Genomic DNA, 21094 nt, shown 5'->3' on the forward strand with positions numbered 1-21094 from the left:
ATACAAATTTAAATTTTGACCCATCTAAACACAAACTCAAAAAGATTCTCAATTCAAATTATAACTCAAATGTGCACATCTAAACACAAACTCAAGTTACAACTTTAACTCAAATTATAACTCAAACTTAACTTAAAATCAATTCAAAATCATCACTCAAATCACCTTAACTCAAAAATACAAAAAAATAACTCCTTAAAAATTTCTAACAAAAATCATTGTAGAAAGAAAGGGATTCGTCGTCTTTTCTCCCTGTCGCCTCCCTCGTGCGCAGTTTCTTTTCCAAAACAGCATCTTTTAGTGAATGTTTTTAAAATTATTTTTAATTTATATATATTTTTTATAAAAAAATATTATAATAAATTACGAAATCATGATACGAATTTTTACACTAAACTAAACGCATAATTTATATCAATAAATAAATAAAGACCTCGAAAATTGAAAAATTTCCCATCAATCAATCAATCTTCATTCTCATTTTCCTTCACTTTCTCGATCGCTAAAACCCTTGTTTTCGCTTTGCGTTGCCTTTACGGACTCCATTTCCCATTCTCCATCATCATTGCTGTTTTGAGATCCGACGCCAGCAACAAGAAGAAAAGAAATATCCATTTCCCTTAATTCTTTCATATTTGAATCATTTGTAACCGTTTTCTTGTAACCTTTGTGGTGGTTTTTCTGCCCGCCTATGGAAAATATATATGTCTTATCTTCTGCCTGCCTATGGAAAATATATGTGCTACCTTTACCTTTCAATTGACGAGTTCAACGAGCCTCCCATCTTCAAGGTTGTGTTCAACTCTTGTTTGATATCTCCAGTCTCCCTTGATTGGAAGTTGATTTTGTATGGTTCTAACGCAGCATTTGCCTTTAATCACTAATTGGATCCTCTCGGTTTGAGTCTCATCTCATGGATTTACATATGTATATATGTACGTATGTATATATGTACGTCTGTGTGTGTCTGTGTCTCTGTATTTTTTTTATCGTTTCTTTGTTCATATTTTGCTTTATTTTAAGAATATGTTTTGACATTCAGAAGTAAATTTGTAAGATTAGATGAAGTGAAAAGATGGATTAATTGCAAGACCATGAGGCATGAACGTATTCAAGAGAAAAAACTAAGAGGTATATTCTTCACATTCGAAGTGGAAAGAGTTTCAAGATGCAAATTACTAATATTTCATTTCATTTTACTTTTTTGGGTAGTTTTATCTTTTTCTGTTAAGCATGTGCTACTACTTTCCTGGTTTGTTTCATTTGCCCTCTGTTTATTTAGAGGAAAAAAAAGGACCAATTAACTTATAAAAATTATAAATAATTAGGAAGAAAAATTATCATTACGTACATTGAATATAAAACGACGTGTCGTATACACGGGAAGAGTTTTGGAAAATGTGCTATCTTCGGATTTGAAGCGCCCGGAGGCCGCTGTTGCGCAGCCAGGCCTTAACACAAAAGTGGAGGAGAGTCTTTTTCTTCTTCAGAATCCGAAAGCTTTCATTTCATCCCAAATTGAAGAAACAAAGCTAGAATTCCAATGGCGGTCAGTCAAATCCCTAATCTCTCTACTAAGCTTCTCTCTGTTTTTTTTTTTTTCGTGTCTTATTTGTATGTTTGATGATTTCCGGCGATTGTATATCGTGTCGAATTACCAGTTCGCAATCGTCTGCGGAGAATCTTCGCCGTCATATATCTCTTTCTTACGAACTCTGAATCGGACCGTGGACTCCATCAAGGACAATATCGCTCAGATCTTCGCTAACATTTTCTATAGCCGGCGTAACAACGTCGCGGATGCTAGGTATTTTACTCATGTTTCATTCTTTCTATGGCTGTTTGGTTGCCGAGAAACCTCAGAAGAATAGAAAAGAAAAGGAAATGGGGGAAAATCCCATCTTTCACTTAAAAAAAAAAAAAAACAAAACAAATGTGGGTGATGGATTTAATTGCAGTCATAATTTTGGATAATTTATTAGTAGAAAACCCTCTAATACATATTCCTGAACAAAATGAGCTTATTTTAATACAGTCACTCACAATAATGTTTCTCATTGTGTTCCCTGTTTTACTTATGCTTTGAGCATCTCCAATGCAATGCTAAATTGATCTGGCATACCATATTTCGGTATTAGAGCGGAAAAATCATTCTCCAATGCAATGTCAAATTTTTGCATTGGTTGGTGCATTTAAATTTTTCTTTTAAAAGTTACAACGATGTCATTTTCAAAATATTTAACATTAAGAGTTTACTTTTATAAATTAAATTGCTTAATAATTATGACAAAAGCCACTATAGTATTTGAAATAGCATTAGGCATTGGAGCATAAAATACAATTACACATCAAATATGCCATTTCCACGCTTTTTAGTGGTAATTATAACATTGACATTTACATATGCATCGGAGATGGTTCTAGTCTCTCCCGAGTGGGTTTTTTTAGTATCTTTATAATCCTAGTATGATTTTTCCATGTTTGGTGATATATATGTGAACAACTTGTGGGAACGTGGATCTCTTTTCTTCTAGTTTTGAAGAGCTTCTTGGGAAATTGGGGGAGAATTGCCAGTTGGGTGCCGAAGAGTTGTTCCCAAAAAAGAATGATGTCAATGGTGAACAAGATCCACAGGCAGTTTTTAATGTGTTGGATTCAATGCTAAAGGAAAGTTTGGACCATTTAAAAACAATGAGGTAAGCTGTAACTTTCATTTTTCTTTTCCTCACTCTTTGAGATTAGAATATTAGTTGTGCTCTATTTTGATGGCGTTGCATATGTGTTGTTGTGATAATATGGGGATATCAGCTGCTTCCTTATTAAACAGCATGGCTACGACATTGTGGTGGTTTATTTACCTATTTGAGGTGTTGTTGTAAAGCGTTCTGTTAGACTCACATTTTTTCACTTATCTGAGAGATCGAGACTTGTTAGAATGTTAATATAGTTTTCTTTGAGACCTTTAAAACGTTTTTTATTTTTTTCCCCTCTTATTCAGTTTCATATGGACAACATTGTATTTTGCTCATTATTTATGAAAACGAAAGAAAAAAAACACCTGCTTATTTGAATAGTAATATACAGCCTATCCATCTCAACTGTGACTGCATGCAGTTTCTGTGAGTTTTAACCATCATGATTCTCACCTTTGTAGATCTAAAACTTCGTGCTGCATTTCATGTTTCAGTGGCTCTCTTTTTTGCCCCCAATTTTTTGCTTGTATGTAAGTGGTTGGAGGGAGAGGCAAATTAGTGCTATTACCTTTCAGACTACATAGTAGCTTCAGCGTTTGAAAATTTTTTATATGCTTATATGGAAAATTTTTTATATGCTTATATGTTAAATTTTGCAGGGAGAGCATAACGTGGCCTAAGATGGCTTCTTTGGGGTGGACCAGGGACGCTAACTACCAAGAATATGGCACGATAATTAGGGATTTGTGTGTTGATGGTAAGTTGGGAACTGCACTATGGCTTCGGAGAAAAATGATGCGTAAAGGTGTCATCCTTGATATATTTACACACAATTATCTTGTAAATGGGCTCTGCAAAATTGGTGATTTGGAGAGGGCAGATGGGCTAATTAAGGAGATGCTACAATTTGGTCCTTCTCCCAGCTGTGCGACTTTCAACACTTTTATTAAGGGTTATTGCCTCATTAATGATTTGGATAAAGCTCTGTATCTGTTCTCGACTATGGCTAATAGTGGTATTAGCCCAAATAGAATTACCTATAACATACTTGTTCAGGCACTGTGCAAGAAAGGCCTCTTGGTGGATTCTGTGAAGCTTCTTCAAAATATATTGAACGATGAGAATGCCAAGAGCAAACCAGATTTACATACCTTCACTACACTGATGGATGGTTATTTTAAGAACGGAAATATGTTGCAGGCTCTTAGTCTTTGGCATGATGTGGTTAAAACAGATGCCGAAGTAGATGTTATTCCCTATAATGTTCTCATCAATGGGCTTTGTTTGAGTCGAGAGATGAATGCTGCTTATGGATACTTTGCTGAAATGATTAAAAGAGGCTTAACTCCTGACGTTTTTACTTATAATGCACTTATAAGTTGCCTTTGTAAAGAAGGAAAATCCGAGGAGGCTTCCCATGTCCATGATGTTATGTCCAGAACTGGAGTTGTTCCTGATCAAATTTCATACAAACTGATTATTCAAGGCTTATGTATTGATGGCGCTATTGTTAGAGCTAATGAACTGTTTCGTTCTATGCTGGAGAAGTCAATGGTGCCTGACACTCAGATATGGAATCTTATTATTGGTTGTTATGGAAGATGCGGAGATGTTAGTGAAGCATTTTCGATCATAGATCAGATGTTGTCTTTTGGTGTTCGACCAAATGTATACACCTATAATGCATTGATTCATGCACTGGTAAAGGGAGGAAATGTTGCTGACGCATGCTCACTCAAACAGGATATGCTTCGTCTTGGTGTTTCCCCTGACATGGTCACTTATAATTTATTGATAGGTGCGGCTTGCAGGTCAGGCTACCTTCATTTTGCGGCTGAGTTACGCGATGAAATGCAGAGAACGGGATATGAACCCGATAAAATAACTTGTACTGAATTTATCAGGGGTCACTGTCTGAAAGGCAACTTGAATGAGGCAGAAAAACTATTTGCAAAGGCACTAGATTCTGGTCCGCCAATTGATGATGTTCCGTACAAGATACTTATCAAGTACTGTTGCAAAATGAAGAAGCTTGACATGGCATTTTACCTTTACAAAGTGTGGTCGGAAAGAGAAAAATGAGTTTCTCTTCAACAGTAAACATTAACTCGCACATAAGCATATCAGGACGTGTTCTTCTGGAAATATGGCATTCTGGGTTGCAAGTCATATTTGTTGTCGCCGAGTTTGAAGTAATCATTCTGCTGGTGGGATTTTGTGCCGCAAGGAAATCTTCAAGGACTTTCCATGAGGTATGTGTCTACAATTGTTTTATTCGCGTTTTGCTACTTAGTTCCTAAATATCCTTGATTAGTTCCTGCATGTCCTGCGTTTCTGGCCTTTCGCAACTTAATTTTGCTAGCGAGCTACATATCATGCCGTGTTTCTTGCATTGAAAGACTGATTGATAGTGCACCTCGGTGTATCTCTTGTGGCCAAGTTTTACATTTATAGGACTTTTATGACACCAGAGATAGACGTAAACATCAAAAACTTTATTTTAGATTTGGTAATTATTGTTTGCAGAAGTTTATTCCAAGAGACAAGAAACTGGCACCAACCATGCACAGCAAAAGCTAATAGAAGATCATTTGGCCACTTGCAAGTTACAAGCACTTGCAGTTTTTCATCTCCTGTTCATCATCACAAGAATTCCTACAATTTTGGAGCTTATTCTCTATTCAATAGTGACTACTATGCAGGCCAAAGAATTGGTTACACATTTGTCCCTTTAACATGGAAGTAGCAAAAGAGGGACGATGAGAGAGAATCCTTGGATTATTATTATGTTGCTTTTCCAAACTGACTTTCCTAATACTAAGGAAGATTGCTTGGCAGGTTTTTTATGCCGTTCTTGCAAAATTGCAAGACCATCCAAAAATTGTGAAATAGTTACAACATTATGTTATTATATGTTGCGCTCCAATGTATAATGTCACTTAAATGTTATATCTACTTTTAATCATAACTATTAAGAACCAATATTGCATTAAAGATGCTCTAACATAATCGGGTCAATGTTATGCTCTAACATAATCGGGTCAATGTTTAGTATATGCATGAATTCCACTTCAATCATAACTATTAAGAACCAATATTGCATTAAAGATGCTCTAACATAATCGGGTCAATGTTTAGTATATGCATGAATTCCACTTAATTTGACAACCTAAGCTGGCTGTTCAATTAAACTAGGTAAGCCGAAATCACAATGCTTTTGGTAGGAAAGAGGGTCGGAAAAAGCAAGGAAAACTTTTCTTCCTAGATCTAAACTGGAATCTGGAATCTTCCAAAACAAGTATTTGCAGTTGGAAAGAAAACTAGATATCTTTTTATTTTTTTTATTTTTTGAGTGTTTGCTTCTCACGAAAGGTGAATATTCTTTTCTTTTCCTCATCCTCTAGGCAAAGGACATAAAGTAATTTCTTTTCCTCATAATTTTACAACCCAAACAAATTAACGAACACGCGAGATAAATATATGTAATGTTTTCTTTTAAAAAAAAAAAATTATGGACGGACGGAAGGAAATTACAATGACGATTCAACAGTCTCTTTTTTTTAATAGAAATTGTTGTATTTTTTAACCGACACGGCGACACCTAAAATACGCGTAACAAATAGAAAAATATTTATAGACGCCAGTATTGGGATTGGTGAAGTGGCCCGTGGCATTGGAACAAACTGAATTCTCTTTTTGTTTTTGTTTCCCTTCGTTTTTAGTAGTTTTATGGTCCGGTTTGTTCAAGAATTCATATTATGATTCGTGATGTATTACAGTATTTTTTTTATAAAAAATATACATAAATTAAAAATAATTTTAAATTATATGGTTTGTTCAAGAATTCATATTATGATTCGTGATGCATTACAGTATTTTTTTTATAAAAAATACATGTAAATTAAGAATAATTTTGAATCATAATTCTAAATTTATTAACTAAACGTTCAAAGTATGAATAATGGAAATGAATAGAAATGGTTGATGTTATCAAAGAATAGGATAAATTACCATACTCGTGATTGCACAATAAAATAAGTTCACACCCACTTTCACTAACAAAACTAGTGTTTCAATTTTCCTACTCTAAGTAAAAAAACAAAAAAAAAAAAAAACACTTAAGACGTGAAATTCTCCACCACTAATCAACAGTTGATTAAATTAATTTGAAATCTCGTAATTGAGATAAAGATCAATTTGAAACACTAATGGAAAGTAAAAACCAATTTTGATCAAAGATATTTAACTCTTTATTGGTCCGTTAAACTATGACCCATTAAGCTCAAACTTAAAAAAAAAAAATTGTAAAATATACCACAAATATCATGGTAGGATTAACTCAAATTTAAAATCTTAGTTACAACAATCAAGACTCCCATCCACTAGACGTAGACGGTGATTACGATTTAGAGGACGTTTGGTTGGAGGATTCAAATCATGTGATTCGAACTATTTTCGATTTACGTAAATTTTTTGTGAGAGAAAATACTGTACCGAACCATGAATCATGATTCAAATCAGAGAACGAATTCCTCTACCAAACAAACCCTTAATCTAACGGCTTAAACTTATTATAAATTTCCCCCTTTTTTCCGGTTGGATAGCTTTATAAATTTATAACAAAAATCATTGTAGAAAGAAAAGGATTTTAAAACCGAAAGGAGAAGTCAGAAAAGCGGTTGAGGAAGAGTTGGTCGTCTTTTCTCTGTCGCCTCCCTCGTGCGCAGTTTCTTTTCCAAAAACCGCGTCTTTTAATTTATATCCTTGAAAATTGAAAATTTTCCCATCAGTCAATCAATTTTCATTCTCATTTTCCTTCACTTTCTCGATCGCCAAAATCCTTGTTTTCGCTTTGCGTTGCCTTTACGGACTCCATTTCCCATTCTCCATCATCATTGCTGTTTTGAGATCCGACGCCAGCAACAAGAAGAAAAGAAATATTAATTCAATTGAACCGGATCGAATCTCACTTTCTTCTTGAGGTAGTTTTCTTCATTTGTATTAATTTTTGGAAAGCATTGGATAGGATTCCCTATTGCTCTTTAACTTGAACGATCTCGGATTAGTGTTTTTTTTTTTGTTTTTTTGTTTTTATGTACGTTGTAAGAGAGATGAGGGTTTTCTGAAGTTGATTTTCATTTCTCTCGCACATGAATTCGATAAGATTATTTGATATATATCAGCATTAACTCCCGTTTGGCGTTTTCCTTTTCGATGGGGGGCTAGGGTTCCCATTACATTTACAGCCAAACTCAGAAACACAACAACAAAGGTTCCCATTACATATACAGCAGCAGCAAATCTTCTTCTTTGATTTCGCTGCTCTCGTCTAATAATCTGGTATAGTTGTCGTCTTTGATCTCGGAATAATACTTTCCGCTCACGCCCAAATCGGAAGAATTGGGGGTAGATTCTGCTGAGTTTCAAAAAAACCCCGAGGAAGTAACGCCACCTTCGATTGCTCTCATTCTGGTCCCTGCGTTCCTTCGATTGCCTCTATTCCGAAAAGGTCTCTCTCTGTTTTTATTGAAACTTTCGATATGTTTGGTTGGGAAATCTAACAAATTCTCTCTTTTTAAGTGTATTATGTAACCTTAATTCTTTCATATTTGAATCATTTGTAACCGTTTTCTTATAACCTTTGTGGTGGTTTTTCTGTCTATCGAATTAATTTTGTCTTCCCTTCTCCCTGCCTATGGAAAATATATATGCTACTTTTACCTTTCAATTGACGAGTTCAACGAACCTCCCATCTTGAAAGTTGTGTTCAACTCTTGTTTGGTATCTCCGATCTCCCTTGATTGGAAGTTGATTTTATATGGTTCTAACGCAGCATTTGCCTTTATTCACTAATTGGATCTTCTCGGTTTTAGTCTCATCTCATGGATTTACAAGTGTGTGTATATGTATATATGTATGTGTGTGTGTGTATATATATATATATATATAATATTTTATCGTCGCTTTGTTCATATTTTGCTTTATTTTAAGAATATGTTTTGACATTCAGAACTAAATTTGTTTATGTAAAATTGTTTTTTCTTTGGGTAATTCAATTAGAGTATGGCACTACTTTGCATAATTTGATTGTGTTAGTATGATGTATTGATTATCTTCCCGTTACTTCAGAAAGTAGTGAAGTTCTACAATTTCTTTTATGTTTTCCTGACTAATTTATGTCTATACTATAATAGTATAGTAGTATCGACATGGACCTATCAAGTGTTTGTATTAAGCATTTGATGATTTGTATAGATTACGATTATTTTCCTCTTTCTTTGTTTGGTAACTAGATTTGGTTGGAGCTTCTTTTGTAATCCATATGTATTCCCACTGTATGGCATTTTTTCTTGAAATACCCTTGAGTTTATCCTTGTTTATATGGGTTTTTCCTCGGTTAGTTTCTGCACTTGTTGCATTATGCCAAGGTTTTATGCTTGTTCCTTTACCTAATTGATTTTTCCAATTGACTCACATTCTGCTACACATGTTGTTATCTATCTGTATGTAATAACCTATGCCATTGTCTTGTATCATAATTATACTTTACTCTTAGATTTTCTCTCTCTCTTTTGTTACAATTGATATTATTCTCGTACATCACAATTTTCTTTCGTCAGTGTAATATTCTTTCCTCTTGAGTTTCACCGGTCTCTTCATGTAAGAGCTTAAATAGTCTCCCTTATGGGTGTTTCAATAGTTCTTTTTTTAAAGTTTTACTCATATTATCTAGTTATTATGATGGCAATTTCTTATTCTTATGTTTAGTTCTTATCTTTAAATAATAGAAAAGTGAATGATTTTCTAAATGCTAGATTACTTAACTTTCCTCATAAGTCCTTCAAAAAAAAAAAAAATCCTCATAAGTTACTCTTTCTCATCTTCATAATTCTTTAAAAGATATATTTTAATTTCTTTTTAATATTTTAATTCCACCTTACATTTTCAGTCACGTATTCCCTCTCTTATATTAAATCTTATTACTATTTTAATCAACAATCCTTTCAATGTTTTTTTAACATTGATACTTTACTCTCAAAAAAAAAAAAAAATAGAGAGGGATTATGTGACTGAAAATGTAAGGTGGAGCTCATGGTGCTTCTCAAACTGCTGTCTTTTGTTGTTGTTGTTGTTTTTTTTTTTTTTTTTTGGTGGAAGGAAAAGGATTATTGATTTAATTACTGAGAAATATTAGACAATACAAATTGTTCAATCGAACTAGGAACTTACTTTATTAAAACGTTATAATAATAAAAAAAACCTTTTCTGTTGCTCATTTTTAGTTGGGATTCTTCTGTGTATTGTGTTGGTCTAAAAAGGAAGAGACTGTATTCCTTTGTTGTTGTAGTTGTTTTGGAAGGACAAAGATTGTTGATTGAATTACTGAGAGATATCACACAATACAAATTGTTCAACCCAACTGGGAACTTATTTGAGTCGTAACATATGTAGAAACAACCCAACTTTTCTGTTGCTGATTTTTGTGTATTTTGTTGGGCTAAAATTAAAAAGGGGGAGAAGAGTAAATGGCAGAAGATAAAGGTGTTCTGGAAGTTGAGAAGAAAGACGAAGGTACTCCTGCAAGCGAGGCGACGACAAAGAAGAAGAAGAACGGCATTCTTTCTAGAATTTGGAATGGAATCTTTAGAATACACGGGGACGACTTTGAGAAGCGGCTTCAGTACATTTCTAAGGAAGAAGCCACTGTCCTTGCCAGAATGAAGAAGAGGTCGCAATCTTGGAGACGCATGATTAGGCACCTTATCATATTTTCTGTCATTTTTGAGGTACCATTTTGTCTTTACATATGCTTTTGCTGAAATTTGTTAGAGTTGGCTTATAATATTGAATTACCATGGTTTTTTGATTTCACAGAAAGTTCAGCGCCTTGTGGCTCACTTCCCAATAGTATTTTGCTTAGACTTATGGTCTTAAAGTTTGCTATAGAGATAGAAAAGTTTGGTTGTTTCTTAGAAAAGTTTGGTTGTTTCTTCGATTTCACAGAAAGTTCAGCGCCTTGTGGCTCACTTCCCAATAGTATTTTGCTTAGACTTATGGCCTTAAAGTTTGCGATAGAGATAGAAAAGTTTGGTTGTTTCTTAGAAAAGTTTGGTTGTTTCTTAGAAAAGTTTGGTTGTTTCTTGTTTTTGCTCTGCTTACTGGAAATTTAGGGATTAACTGCGGATGTGCATTAAATATCTTACTTCTGCCATGCTACATAGCGTGGTGACTTCTTTACCAAATCCGTGTAATTTGATTTCCGTGCATTGTACCAAGCAGGAAGGATTACCAAATCCTTATGGGTTGCAAATGTGACACTGGCAGGTTTATTGATATTTTTCTAAGATTGTAAGGAATGTCACTGCAGTCAACTGACCTTATGTTTGTTATTCTTGTTTATGTGTTTATGTGTTTTGTATTTTGTTCCTTTTCTTCACAATGAACGTAAATTTCTTTTGTTTTTCAGGTTATTGCAGTGGGTTATGCTATTATAACTACAAGATCAACGGATTTGAATTGGAAGATGAGAGCATTTCGAGTTTTGCCAATGTTTCTATTGCCTGCTGTCTCTTCTCTTGCCTATACAACGTTCATAAGCTTCACTAGGATGTGTAAGTGTCCAAATACTAGCCTTTTTTTTTCAGTACCTCCGTGTCCATGTTAATCTGATAGCTCCAATTTATCTAGTATCTCCTTGTAACCGTATTTTTTTTCCTCCTTATGTCTTTTGTTTTTTGTTTCATCGGTGAGTGCTTGTGTTTTGACAAGATTCATGTTGTTTTAGCCCCTTTTATAGTTCGTTTCAAGCTTGTTTCTTTGTTGAGTTTTCAGATTTCATAATATTCTTATTTTTTTGCCTGCTCTTAGGAAACTGATATGTTTAAAAAGCATCTTGGAAAAAAGGCTCAATTTCAATGGACACTTTCAGAAATTAGAAACATATTATATGGTATCATAATCAGCATGCTTTTCAAAAGATTTAGAAATTAATAGAACGAAAAATTGGGCCAACCTACATCAGGAATATGATCTTATAATAAATTTCCTTTCTCATCTTTTGGGATGTAAAACTTCTTGAAATATGACATCGCTGTGTGGGTAATAACAATCTCGTGTTTAGAATGTTCTGTACAATGGTCTGAACTTTAGTGGTTGTGCTAACTTTTTGACATTGCTATTGACCATGTTAAGATTTAATGGCTGATATATGATACTTATGCATTAGTTTAAGTCACTGGTAGTTTCTTTTTTATGATTTTTTTTCTGGGCCATTCACATTTTACCGCTTTCCTGTGTCTATTGTTCATTTCGTGTCCTGTTTCTTCTTCCTTTCCTTTTTCTTGGTGGAATAGTTTATGCTGATGTGCAACTTTCATTCATGTTTATATTGTATACTCTAGGCCTTGGAAAGAAAGGTTGATATCTAGTATTATTTAATACCCGTTTCACAGTTTTCATTTATCTCCTATTAAAATATGAGATCCGATGTTGTCCTATCTTCTAGTTGCTAAGCTTTTGTGATCAGTGGTCTCATAGCACAGAATGAAAGCAACCTTGATTCAAATATCTAGGACTATACTTCCCAATTTCTCCTTTGTTTCCATGTGTTTCGTTTTGTTCAGTTTATATTATCTAGGTCTACTTGTGCACGTGTGCCCACATGTGAAGTGAGAGTGTTGGGATGTAGAAACCCATGTTTGTCCATCTCTTAGCAGCTTAAGATTTTGGGATTTGGCGTTTCTTAGCAAAAGTTGGATTGTATCTTTTCAAATCAACGACCCTAGTCTAGTAGGGGGCTCCTGTATGTGCCAATCCGTATTGATTTCTATTTTGCTAAATGTCATAAAATTCTTAGTTTCCAATAAAATCGCCTTTTTCTTGTATTATTTATATGGTATAAATGAGGTACTTCATGTTTTAGGTGACCGCAAGGACCAAAAGACTTTGGAAAGACTTAGGGCGGAAAGGCAAGCAAAAATCGATGAGCTTAAAGAAAAAACAAATTACTACAGCACTCAACAACTTATTCAGGTGTGATTAAAAACACGTTTATGGTTGTTTCAATACATTCATTTTAATTACCTATTTGTTGATCTATCAATGTTTCATGCAAAATTTTGAAGTGTTTAGGTTGTTATGCATCTCTTTCTCGTTTACCTATTTCATTTACTTTAATTGCAGTTGAGTTATTACTTAAATTGCAAGAACTTTTGTGATGTGACACCCAGTGCAGGGGCATAATATCCCTATGGATATTGTATATAGCAATGAGAAGTTATGAGTTTACTTTTAAAAGGTGTCATTTCAGCCTTCTATTGTATTATTTTTTTAATGCGAACAGTATTCTAACGAAAAGAGTTTTAAATGCCATAACTGAGATTGAGCTAACTATAGCAAAAGCAAAGAAAAATTACTTTATCAGCTGTGCAGTTGAGTGTTGCGATGTGATAGGATCCTAATCACACAAACTCAGAATAGCAAGAGAAATTGTAGTTTTATTGAAGAGTTTGTAGGTAGAAACCCTAGAAGATAAATCTAATACAACCTAGCAGTAGTTCGAGAAACTGCTATGCCTCTCAACTTGGTTTGCCAAGTAAATAATTCCCTACTTTTCTGATAACCTCTCATTAGCCAATAGCTACTAGTATTTCTTATTTATACTCCCAATTCTTTCAAACCAATTCTAACCAACTGCTGACAGAAAACTAGTAGTCAGTGACAACTTTCTAATTGGCTTCTAATCAGTGGTCTAACACAATGGTAGCAAATAATTTGTGAAAAATCAAAGCAAACAAAAAGGGAAATTCCTGCCAAGAGATTTTATCCTGCAAGATCAATTAGTTTCTGTTATTCTGAGAGGACATTGAGCTATTGCTCATTCTTGATCCCTTTTGTCGCTCTTTTATGTCCTTTCCTGTTATTTGCATCTCTCATTGAGCATATATGTAATTGTATGATGTCAATACTGAAGCTTATATGGTACTTAGAGTAAGCTTATCATTTGCACGTGGTACTTACACTAAGCTCCTTTTTTTTGTGTGTGTTTCTTTTTGCAGAGATACGACCCTGACCCAGCTGCCAAAGCAGCTGCTGCAACTGTCTTAGCATCTAAGTTAGGTGCAGATTCGGGCCTGAAAGTGTATGTGGGAGATGAATCTAATCTTCATGCCCCAACGGGGAGGAGCAATGATGTTGAAGTTGTTCAATCCGGTGGACTTAGGAACAGGAAACAACCGCACGCTGGTTCCGCCAGTGCTGGGAGCAGTCCTATGCATCATTCTGGAGAAGGGACACCTCATTCTCCGCTAAATGATGATGCACACGCTTCAGAGCATAATCAGTTAGTTGTTAACCATCACTATCCTCAAGGATCCTCCACTATTGATGGAGGATGGATTGCTCGCATTGCAGCTTTACTTGTGGGCGAGGATCCGACACAGTCGTATGCACTCATTTGCGGCAATTGCCACATGCACAATGGTGAGTCTGTTACATACTCATATAACTGCACCTCTCGTTTTGCCTTTAGGAGTCTTGAAATCTTATAAATATGCACGTATCTGGAGACATAACTATGTTTTAATCTTCGGTGCAGGACTTGCTAGGAAGGAAGATTTCCCATACATAACTTATTACTGCCCGCATTGTCAAGCCCTAAACAGGCCAAAACAGTCCGAAGAGCGCACTTCTGGTTCTAGTACCCCTAATTCAGGCTCCATAAGAGGTGGGGCAAGTACTGATGTGTTGAAAAACACTAGTCCTGCTGCAAGTGAGAGTGTGGTAACAAGTAACGCCACCACTAGAGCTGATCCTCAGAAAAACGAGGAAGTGGCCGAGGTGGCTGCGGATTTATCTGGTCAAGGAGCAGAGTGAGAAACGCTCGGGACTTCATAGGTTGGGTTGAGATGTTCTCTTCACCTAGCATTCTCTATACCTTGGCTTGTAGGTATGGTGCTTATAGTTTGCCGGAAAATGAATTTTTATGGGTTTGCTTCATATGCTTGCTTGGTTGGTGTACAAGAAAATGTGGGATTCCGGGCTGAGAAAACTTTATGTGTGCGCTTTATGTCCTTTGGACATGGGTAACATGGCTTGATATATTCCTGTACAATAGTTGAGTTTTTAATTTTTATTTTTATCTGTGCTTTTGGGACAATATTTTGGGCTGTTGTAGTGAGGACTAAAGTTTAGGTTGCCTAAAATCTGAACTTCTCAAATGTCACAAAATTTTGGTATATTTTATTGGTCCTTTCAAGTGTATGAGCCCCTTTGATTTTTTTTTTATTACTAAAAAATTCCCAAGTCTCTGAGTTCTTGATTTAAAGAATGAAAAGCAAAATTGCAGGTTTCAACGATTGAATGATTATACTGTGTGCACACGTACATATCTATCCTTTTCTTTTCTGTTCGTGTCCTGCTGATTAATGCCTTGTTCTTCAGTGTTTACTTGCATGGGTTTTTGAATGAGCTAGGTAGGTATATATTTTGTAATCATATTGTTTCTTAGCATCAATTTGACCAACTACCTTCAACCAAAAAAAAAAAAAAAAAAACGTTGGGACGTTTAAAAAAGAGATTCGTGTCATGATTCGTAATTCGTTACAGTATTTTTTCTCATAAAAAACACACATAAAACGAGAATAATTATGAATTATGATTCTGAATTCATGAATTAAACGCTTCCGTCTGAGATGAATTATCTCTTTGTCCATCCCGTTCAACTTCTACAACAAATTTTTTTAAAAAAAAAAAAAAAAACCATTTGGAAAGAAAAAGAAGAGCAAAATTTCTTTATCCTTCTTTTTTTTTGGTTGGGAAGTGAGCGCATAATTTCTATATATCTTATAAAGCATATATAAAGTCACCTTATGAAATTACAACAAATTCTTCCGTTGTAAATTACTTTTAGTTACTTTTGTCCTCATAAATCTTCTTCATTTTACCGATTCGAATTTAAAATTTGAGTTTTGTTACAGTAAAAATTCTAAAAAATAATCACTTTTAACTTTTTTATTATATTAAATTTTTTTTATATAAAATCACATCTTAATTCAAATTAGCAAATTAAATGAGCCCTTAAATTATTCTAAAAAAAGAGTAATTTTCAGTTTGTTAATATTTTATTTTTTATTCAGAAATAGTAGAAAATATGTCAATATGAAAAGCTTAAAAAAGCATATAGGCCAATTTTTAGTTATAGAAAGTCATAACTTGTTAAGTTATAGTTCATAATCAGATAAGTTATGAACAAACTTGTCAAGTTATAGTTTATAGCCAGATAAGTTATGGACAATAACTTATCAAGTTATGGTTCATAACCAGACAAGTTATGGACGAAAACAGTAATTTACCTGTTTATTAACTTATGTAAACTATTAACCTATTAATTTTAATTCATCTCAAATCTTGACCTATTTTCCTCTTTCTCCTTTTTTTCGTTTTTGATTTTCGATTTATGCTTTCAGTTTCTAGTCAAGTACATCGGTTGCAATCTCCACCCCACTAAAGAGAAAAGAAATAGAACTGTCAACATAAAAATAAAAAAGTACAAACCATATTGCTTTTGTTCTTGATAGTTATGGCTTAAAATAAGGTAAGAACTAATGGAATAAAAAGTTTTAAAATAGAGAGAATTTTTCTTTTTAATGCTTTTGAAGATCTTGTGTAGAACCATACATGAAATCTATGCTAATTTTTATACTTTTATTGTTGTTCTATTTTATAAGAATTGGTAAATTAGCGTAGTATGAGAGTGTTAGAACGATCCTAACATCAACTCAAAGATTCACACACAAGAATACTTTTAAAGAAAGAACACAGAAAGATTTTTACCGAGGTTCGGATTTAACGAATCCTACATCCCCGTTGGGCTCACTTGCGAGAAACCCTTCCACTAACAGAGAATCGATTACACCCTCAAACTTCACCTCTTTCAGAGATTACAAGGAAGAAACAAACCCAGATCTAGAAACTATACAGCAAAGATCTCACAACAACCGTGGATCTAAGGGGATATACTCAGGTAGTAAATCACCCTCTTACCCTGATCTTTCCTAGTACACAATCGTACCCAAATCTCTCAATGTTCACAGCTTCTCTCTCTTGTTTCTCTCTCTAGAATGTTTACTTTGAAAACCCTAGAGGAAAAGCTTCTGATCTCTCTGTCTCACCAAACTGAAGGACAGCTATACATATTCTGGAATCCTCCACCGACAATAGTGCCTGCCACGTGTCACGTGTTGAGAAGTCTAACTGAATGCTACACTGCGTTTTATTAAGTTCCTGAATGACCAAAACGCATGTTGTATTTCGCAGGAATTACTCTTCACAACATAGAGCTAAAAAGCCACAATTTAAACTATTATAATTACACTCTCTAATATATCATGGAATTAGCATGAGTAGTCCTAAATTCTGTTGTAAATTTTATGTTAAGTACATGTTTTATGAGTAAGTAAATTTCGTCGATAATTTCTTGTCATGATTTAAGGTGGAAGAATTTTTAATTGTATACAATTTGAGAATCTTAATTTCAGGAATGTCTAATTACAGTACGATGTTAGCAGTATATGTATTAAGTTTGCGCATTGTCCAACTTTACATGTGAGGGGACTATTACAATATTAAACTAATGTTGATCTACCTTCTAATATCTTTAACTTTTAGGAAAATTGGTAAACTAACACCAACACCGCTCTTAGGTATGTCGTTGAGCTTTTGACCTTATATTTTTGCACACAAGCTCACGACAATTGAGCCGCGATGGTGGCATAGAAAAGTGTTTGTTGTTGCGTAGAATATTAATTGAATCTAAAGGCGGAATGAAGTAGGGATGCTAATTGTGTTTTAGGCAGTGTGCCCGGCATGTTGCTTTTCTTATATCCCTATTTGCTTGAGGTCTCGTCCTTGGTGGTGCGACACATCTGATGATATCAAAAATGTCATGCAGGGTGATTCCGTTGGATATCTGTTGGTTTACTTTTGGTCATACTAGGATAATTATTAAATCTATCTAGATCTAATTCAAACTTAATAAGATAATTATCTCTATTTGGATTTTTATCAAATCTATTCAAATTGTATTCAAACTTGAACTATAAGTATCTCATATTTAGGATAATTGATTTGTGTTAATAGCTAGAGCAATTAATCAATTCTACTTATCACGTACTTGAATAAGTCATCAATTCCAATTGAATGATTCTTTATTAATGATTATTTAATTACATTTGGATTTATCTCAAACTATTAAGGCTTCGTTCATTTCACCGATTCAAGTTTTTAATTTCAGTTTTGCTACATTTTCTGCTACAGTCAAAAGCTCATACATAGCCCGTTTAGTTCGCTGGCTCAAGTTTTTAATTCGAGTTGAGATGTGATTTTATGTGAGAGCTTTTTACTGTAGCAAAAATGTTAGATGTGACTATTTTTGAGAGCTTTTTACTGTAACAAAATTAGAATTCTAAACTCGAATGGTTAAATGAACGGGACCTTAAGTTACATATCAGCTCGAATCGCTGAACTGAATGAGGCCTTAGGCAATCGCTGAATTGAAAATTATCACATGTTTGAATAAATTATTAATCACACAGCTGAGGAACTGGGGGACTTTTTCGACCATAGGATAGGCAATTGATCTAGCACATTCATTATGGGGAATCCAAGCTCTAGGCCGAATAGAGCTCACCTCCAGCACCTAGTTTTCTCCGGCGCATGTTAGCTTGTAGCCGATTTGGCTTCCTCTCCGGCACACACTTTTCTTACCTTACCGCGCGACACTCCTACTCTGAGCTATGCCTACTGAGCAAGCGGCATTGCGATTTTCTCTTCTGTGGAGACACTGGAATATGATCAGGGACGAGGAGACTTTTTTTTTTTTTCTCTCTCGCGGGAATTCTCTTGTAAAGCCAAAGACGTTGTACGTGCCAAATGCACTTTCGAGAGGGATTGTGCCCACGCCCTAGTACGGAAGGTAGGCGTTTTCTTGTTGTCCAAGCATATCCAAACTTCAACCAATTTGTTTTCTGAAATTTTGTGAGCTAAGAAGAGGACCCAATTATGAACATCTAGCCACAATAATAATAGGAAAAAATTTAATTAACGAAAATCGATTATCCGTAATTAATTATTAATTTCGTGACTACTCCACTAAATTTTCGGAGCTCAATTCTTGATTATATACCAATTATGAAAGCTCTCCATCAAATAATTAATTAGCTTTCTCAACGATTACCAATATTGTATATGTGACACCATCATAGAATGTCAAGGAACATTGTAAAATGGACAAGGTTAAGGTGGACATGCACGAAGTCAGTTTTTTCTCAACGAGAGCTTGAGCCTTCTACTCAATTTGTTTTTTTCTCCTTAAAAGAACGTATATAAAAAATACGTAATCTGTCACATCAATACACACATAACTCTCACTAAACATTAAATTTTTTTTGCTCTTATGATATCCTTATTATTATTATTATTATTATTATTATTATTATTATTATCCAGTAAAATGTGTATAAATCAGTCAACTTCTTTTTTCTTCTTCTTCTTTTTTTTCCCCTTCCGAGCTACTAAACACTATGCCTCTTGCAGGTGCACCGACGGACAATAATTTAAATCGGAGCACCAAAGTGGCCAATAAGATCTTCTCCAAACTCATGTTGTTAAATGAAATTTCTCAAATAAACTATGATTGGGAAGAAGTACGTGCTTATATTTATGAATAATAAAACCATTAACCATATGTTTTAGTGCTCTCAACACTTGGATCTTTCCAAAATCCTTATGAAACTGAAAGAAAAAAGGCACTTAAGTAAACTACCTTTTCACCACCGATTCTGCCCATGGCCTTCTTATTTTTGAACACGTACCTTTCTTGCACATAATTAATATACCGGTTGATTGCCAAAAAAACATTGCATGAAATCCATAAACATGAAACATAACCAGTAATTTTATACTCTTCATCAGATTAGGAGCACAAACATTTCCAAAAAGCTCACAAAAAATTTTGTCGTTTTTTTTATTATCCTTTTTTTTGAAAGAAACGTATAAAAATGTTAGTTGAACTACCAAAATCACTACTCTTTTGATCTTTTTCAGGCCATATGCTTTTTGTTTGTGGCTTGAGTGGGCACATGATGGGTCATAAGTGAACAGAACCCACATCCCTTTTTGCAACATTTTATATATTTATATATTTATCTTTTTATTATAAAAAGTAAAAAGGGATAAAGTAAATATAATGTCCAACTCCATTAGTGATTGACTTACTAAAGTATAATTATTAACTATAAAGTACCAAGGCAATCGAATGTATTAACCAGTTTATCTAATAAACTCTCTTGGCGTCTATTCAACGTCGCGATAAAATCAAAGAAAAAGAATCAACACAAAATTAGGTCTTCTATTTAAGTACATGTTATTCTAATGGTGCTTTTACCCTTCTTATAATGCTGAGTTGTAAGTTTAAATTCTTCCACTCATTAATGATGATAATGATGATGATGATAATAATAATAATAGTAATAATCGATATTATTATATTTACTAATACTATTATTGTTGTTAGTAATAGTAGCAATTATAATAATATTTTCTTTATTATTGTTGCTTTTTGTTTCAAATGATATGTTCTGTTTGGAGGATTTTTCCTTGTACTGCTGAGCTTTTATTGGCTGATTCTTTGGTCATTCTCCAAAATCCCATCAATTAATATGGTGTTTTTGCTCAGGGCCTTTGGGAAACTTGAACCATACTACTCTCATACTCTGGTAGTAGGATGGGAGCAGTTTATGTTGGGACGCCTCTCTATCTGGGTTCCACTTGCGATGTCGTTGTCTTGTCTCCCTTCTGACCCAGATTATTGGCCCAAACAATTATTTCTATTTTGTTCTACATTTGGGCCCATGTTATTTCTGGACGAGCAGAGCTAGAGGCTCGATGAAAGTATGGGCCAGGAGGCTCCCTATCGAGTGACGAGAAAAAAGAAAAAAAAATTAGAGAATTTAGCATGAATTTTTATCTCTTATTCTTAATAAATACTCTTTTATTAGTGTAATTATTTAACTATAAAAGTTATGAATAAAAAATAAAGAGTAAAAATTCTGACCCATATACTTTTAAGAGATATTTGATAAAAATAAAAAATAAAGAAATCATATTGACACCCTATTTTGTCATTAAGGCACCCCATTTAAAGAATATAATATTTCACTCCTGTTGGAGAAGCGGGATGTTATTTTGTTCTTTTCTTTTAAGTTGTCCCTTTTAGTCTAAATATGGGGTGCCTTCATAAAATAAAAGGGTGTCAATAAAATTTCCCAAAGAATGTCCACAAGTTATTATATTTGCATATAAGTATGTAAAATAACCCGTAATGATAACCCATAATGTAGTTA

General features: G+C 34.1%; 2 protein-coding genes across 5 annotated transcripts; both read left to right on the forward strand.

The window, feature by feature from the left end:
• The first annotated feature begins 1409 nt into the window (after positions 1–1409).
• Positions 1410–5668, forward strand: LOC21398012 (pentatricopeptide repeat-containing protein At5g24830). Of its 2 annotated transcripts, XM_010097165.2 has the most exons (5): positions 1410–1549; positions 1662–1807; positions 2535–2696; positions 3353–4945; positions 5220–5668. In XM_010097165.2, exons 1-4 carry the CDS (start codon positions 1544–1546, stop codon positions 4773–4775), a joined length of 1737 nt encoding a protein of 578 aa, XP_010095467.2. In that variant the 5' UTR covers positions 1410–1543; the 3' UTR covers positions 4776–4945; positions 5220–5668. The 2 variants fall into 2 exon arrangements, with proteins under 2 accessions (XP_010095467.2, XP_024020793.1); XM_024165025.1 differs by having other exon boundaries at positions 1410–1807.
• Positions 5669–7340: 1672 nt separating this feature from the next.
• Positions 7341–15018, forward strand: LOC21398013 (uncharacterized protein At2g24330). Of its 3 annotated transcripts, none has more exons than XM_024165014.1 (7): positions 7341–7675; positions 7920–8202; positions 10206–10480; positions 11161–11305; positions 12616–12725; positions 13751–14174; positions 14290–15018. In XM_024165014.1, the coding sequence occupies exons 3-7, from the start codon at positions 10220–10222 to the stop codon at positions 14565–14567; spliced, it is 1218 nt and encodes a 405-aa protein (XP_024020782.1). In that variant the 5' UTR covers positions 7341–7675; positions 7920–8202; positions 10206–10219; the 3' UTR covers positions 14568–15018. The 3 variants fall into 3 exon arrangements, with proteins under 3 accessions (XP_024020782.1, XP_024020784.1, XP_010095468.1); XM_024165016.1 differs by having other exon boundaries at positions 7940–8202; XM_010097166.2 differs by lacking the exon at positions 7920–8202.
• Positions 15019–21094: the final 6076 nt, after the last annotated feature.

This window comes from Morus notabilis, unplaced genomic scaffold (assembly GCF_000414095.1).
Source record: "Morus notabilis unplaced genomic scaffold, ASM41409v2 Scaffold699, whole genome shotgun sequence".
In the NCBI taxonomy this organism is placed as follows: Eukaryota; Viridiplantae; Streptophyta; class Magnoliopsida; order Rosales; family Moraceae; genus Morus; species Morus notabilis.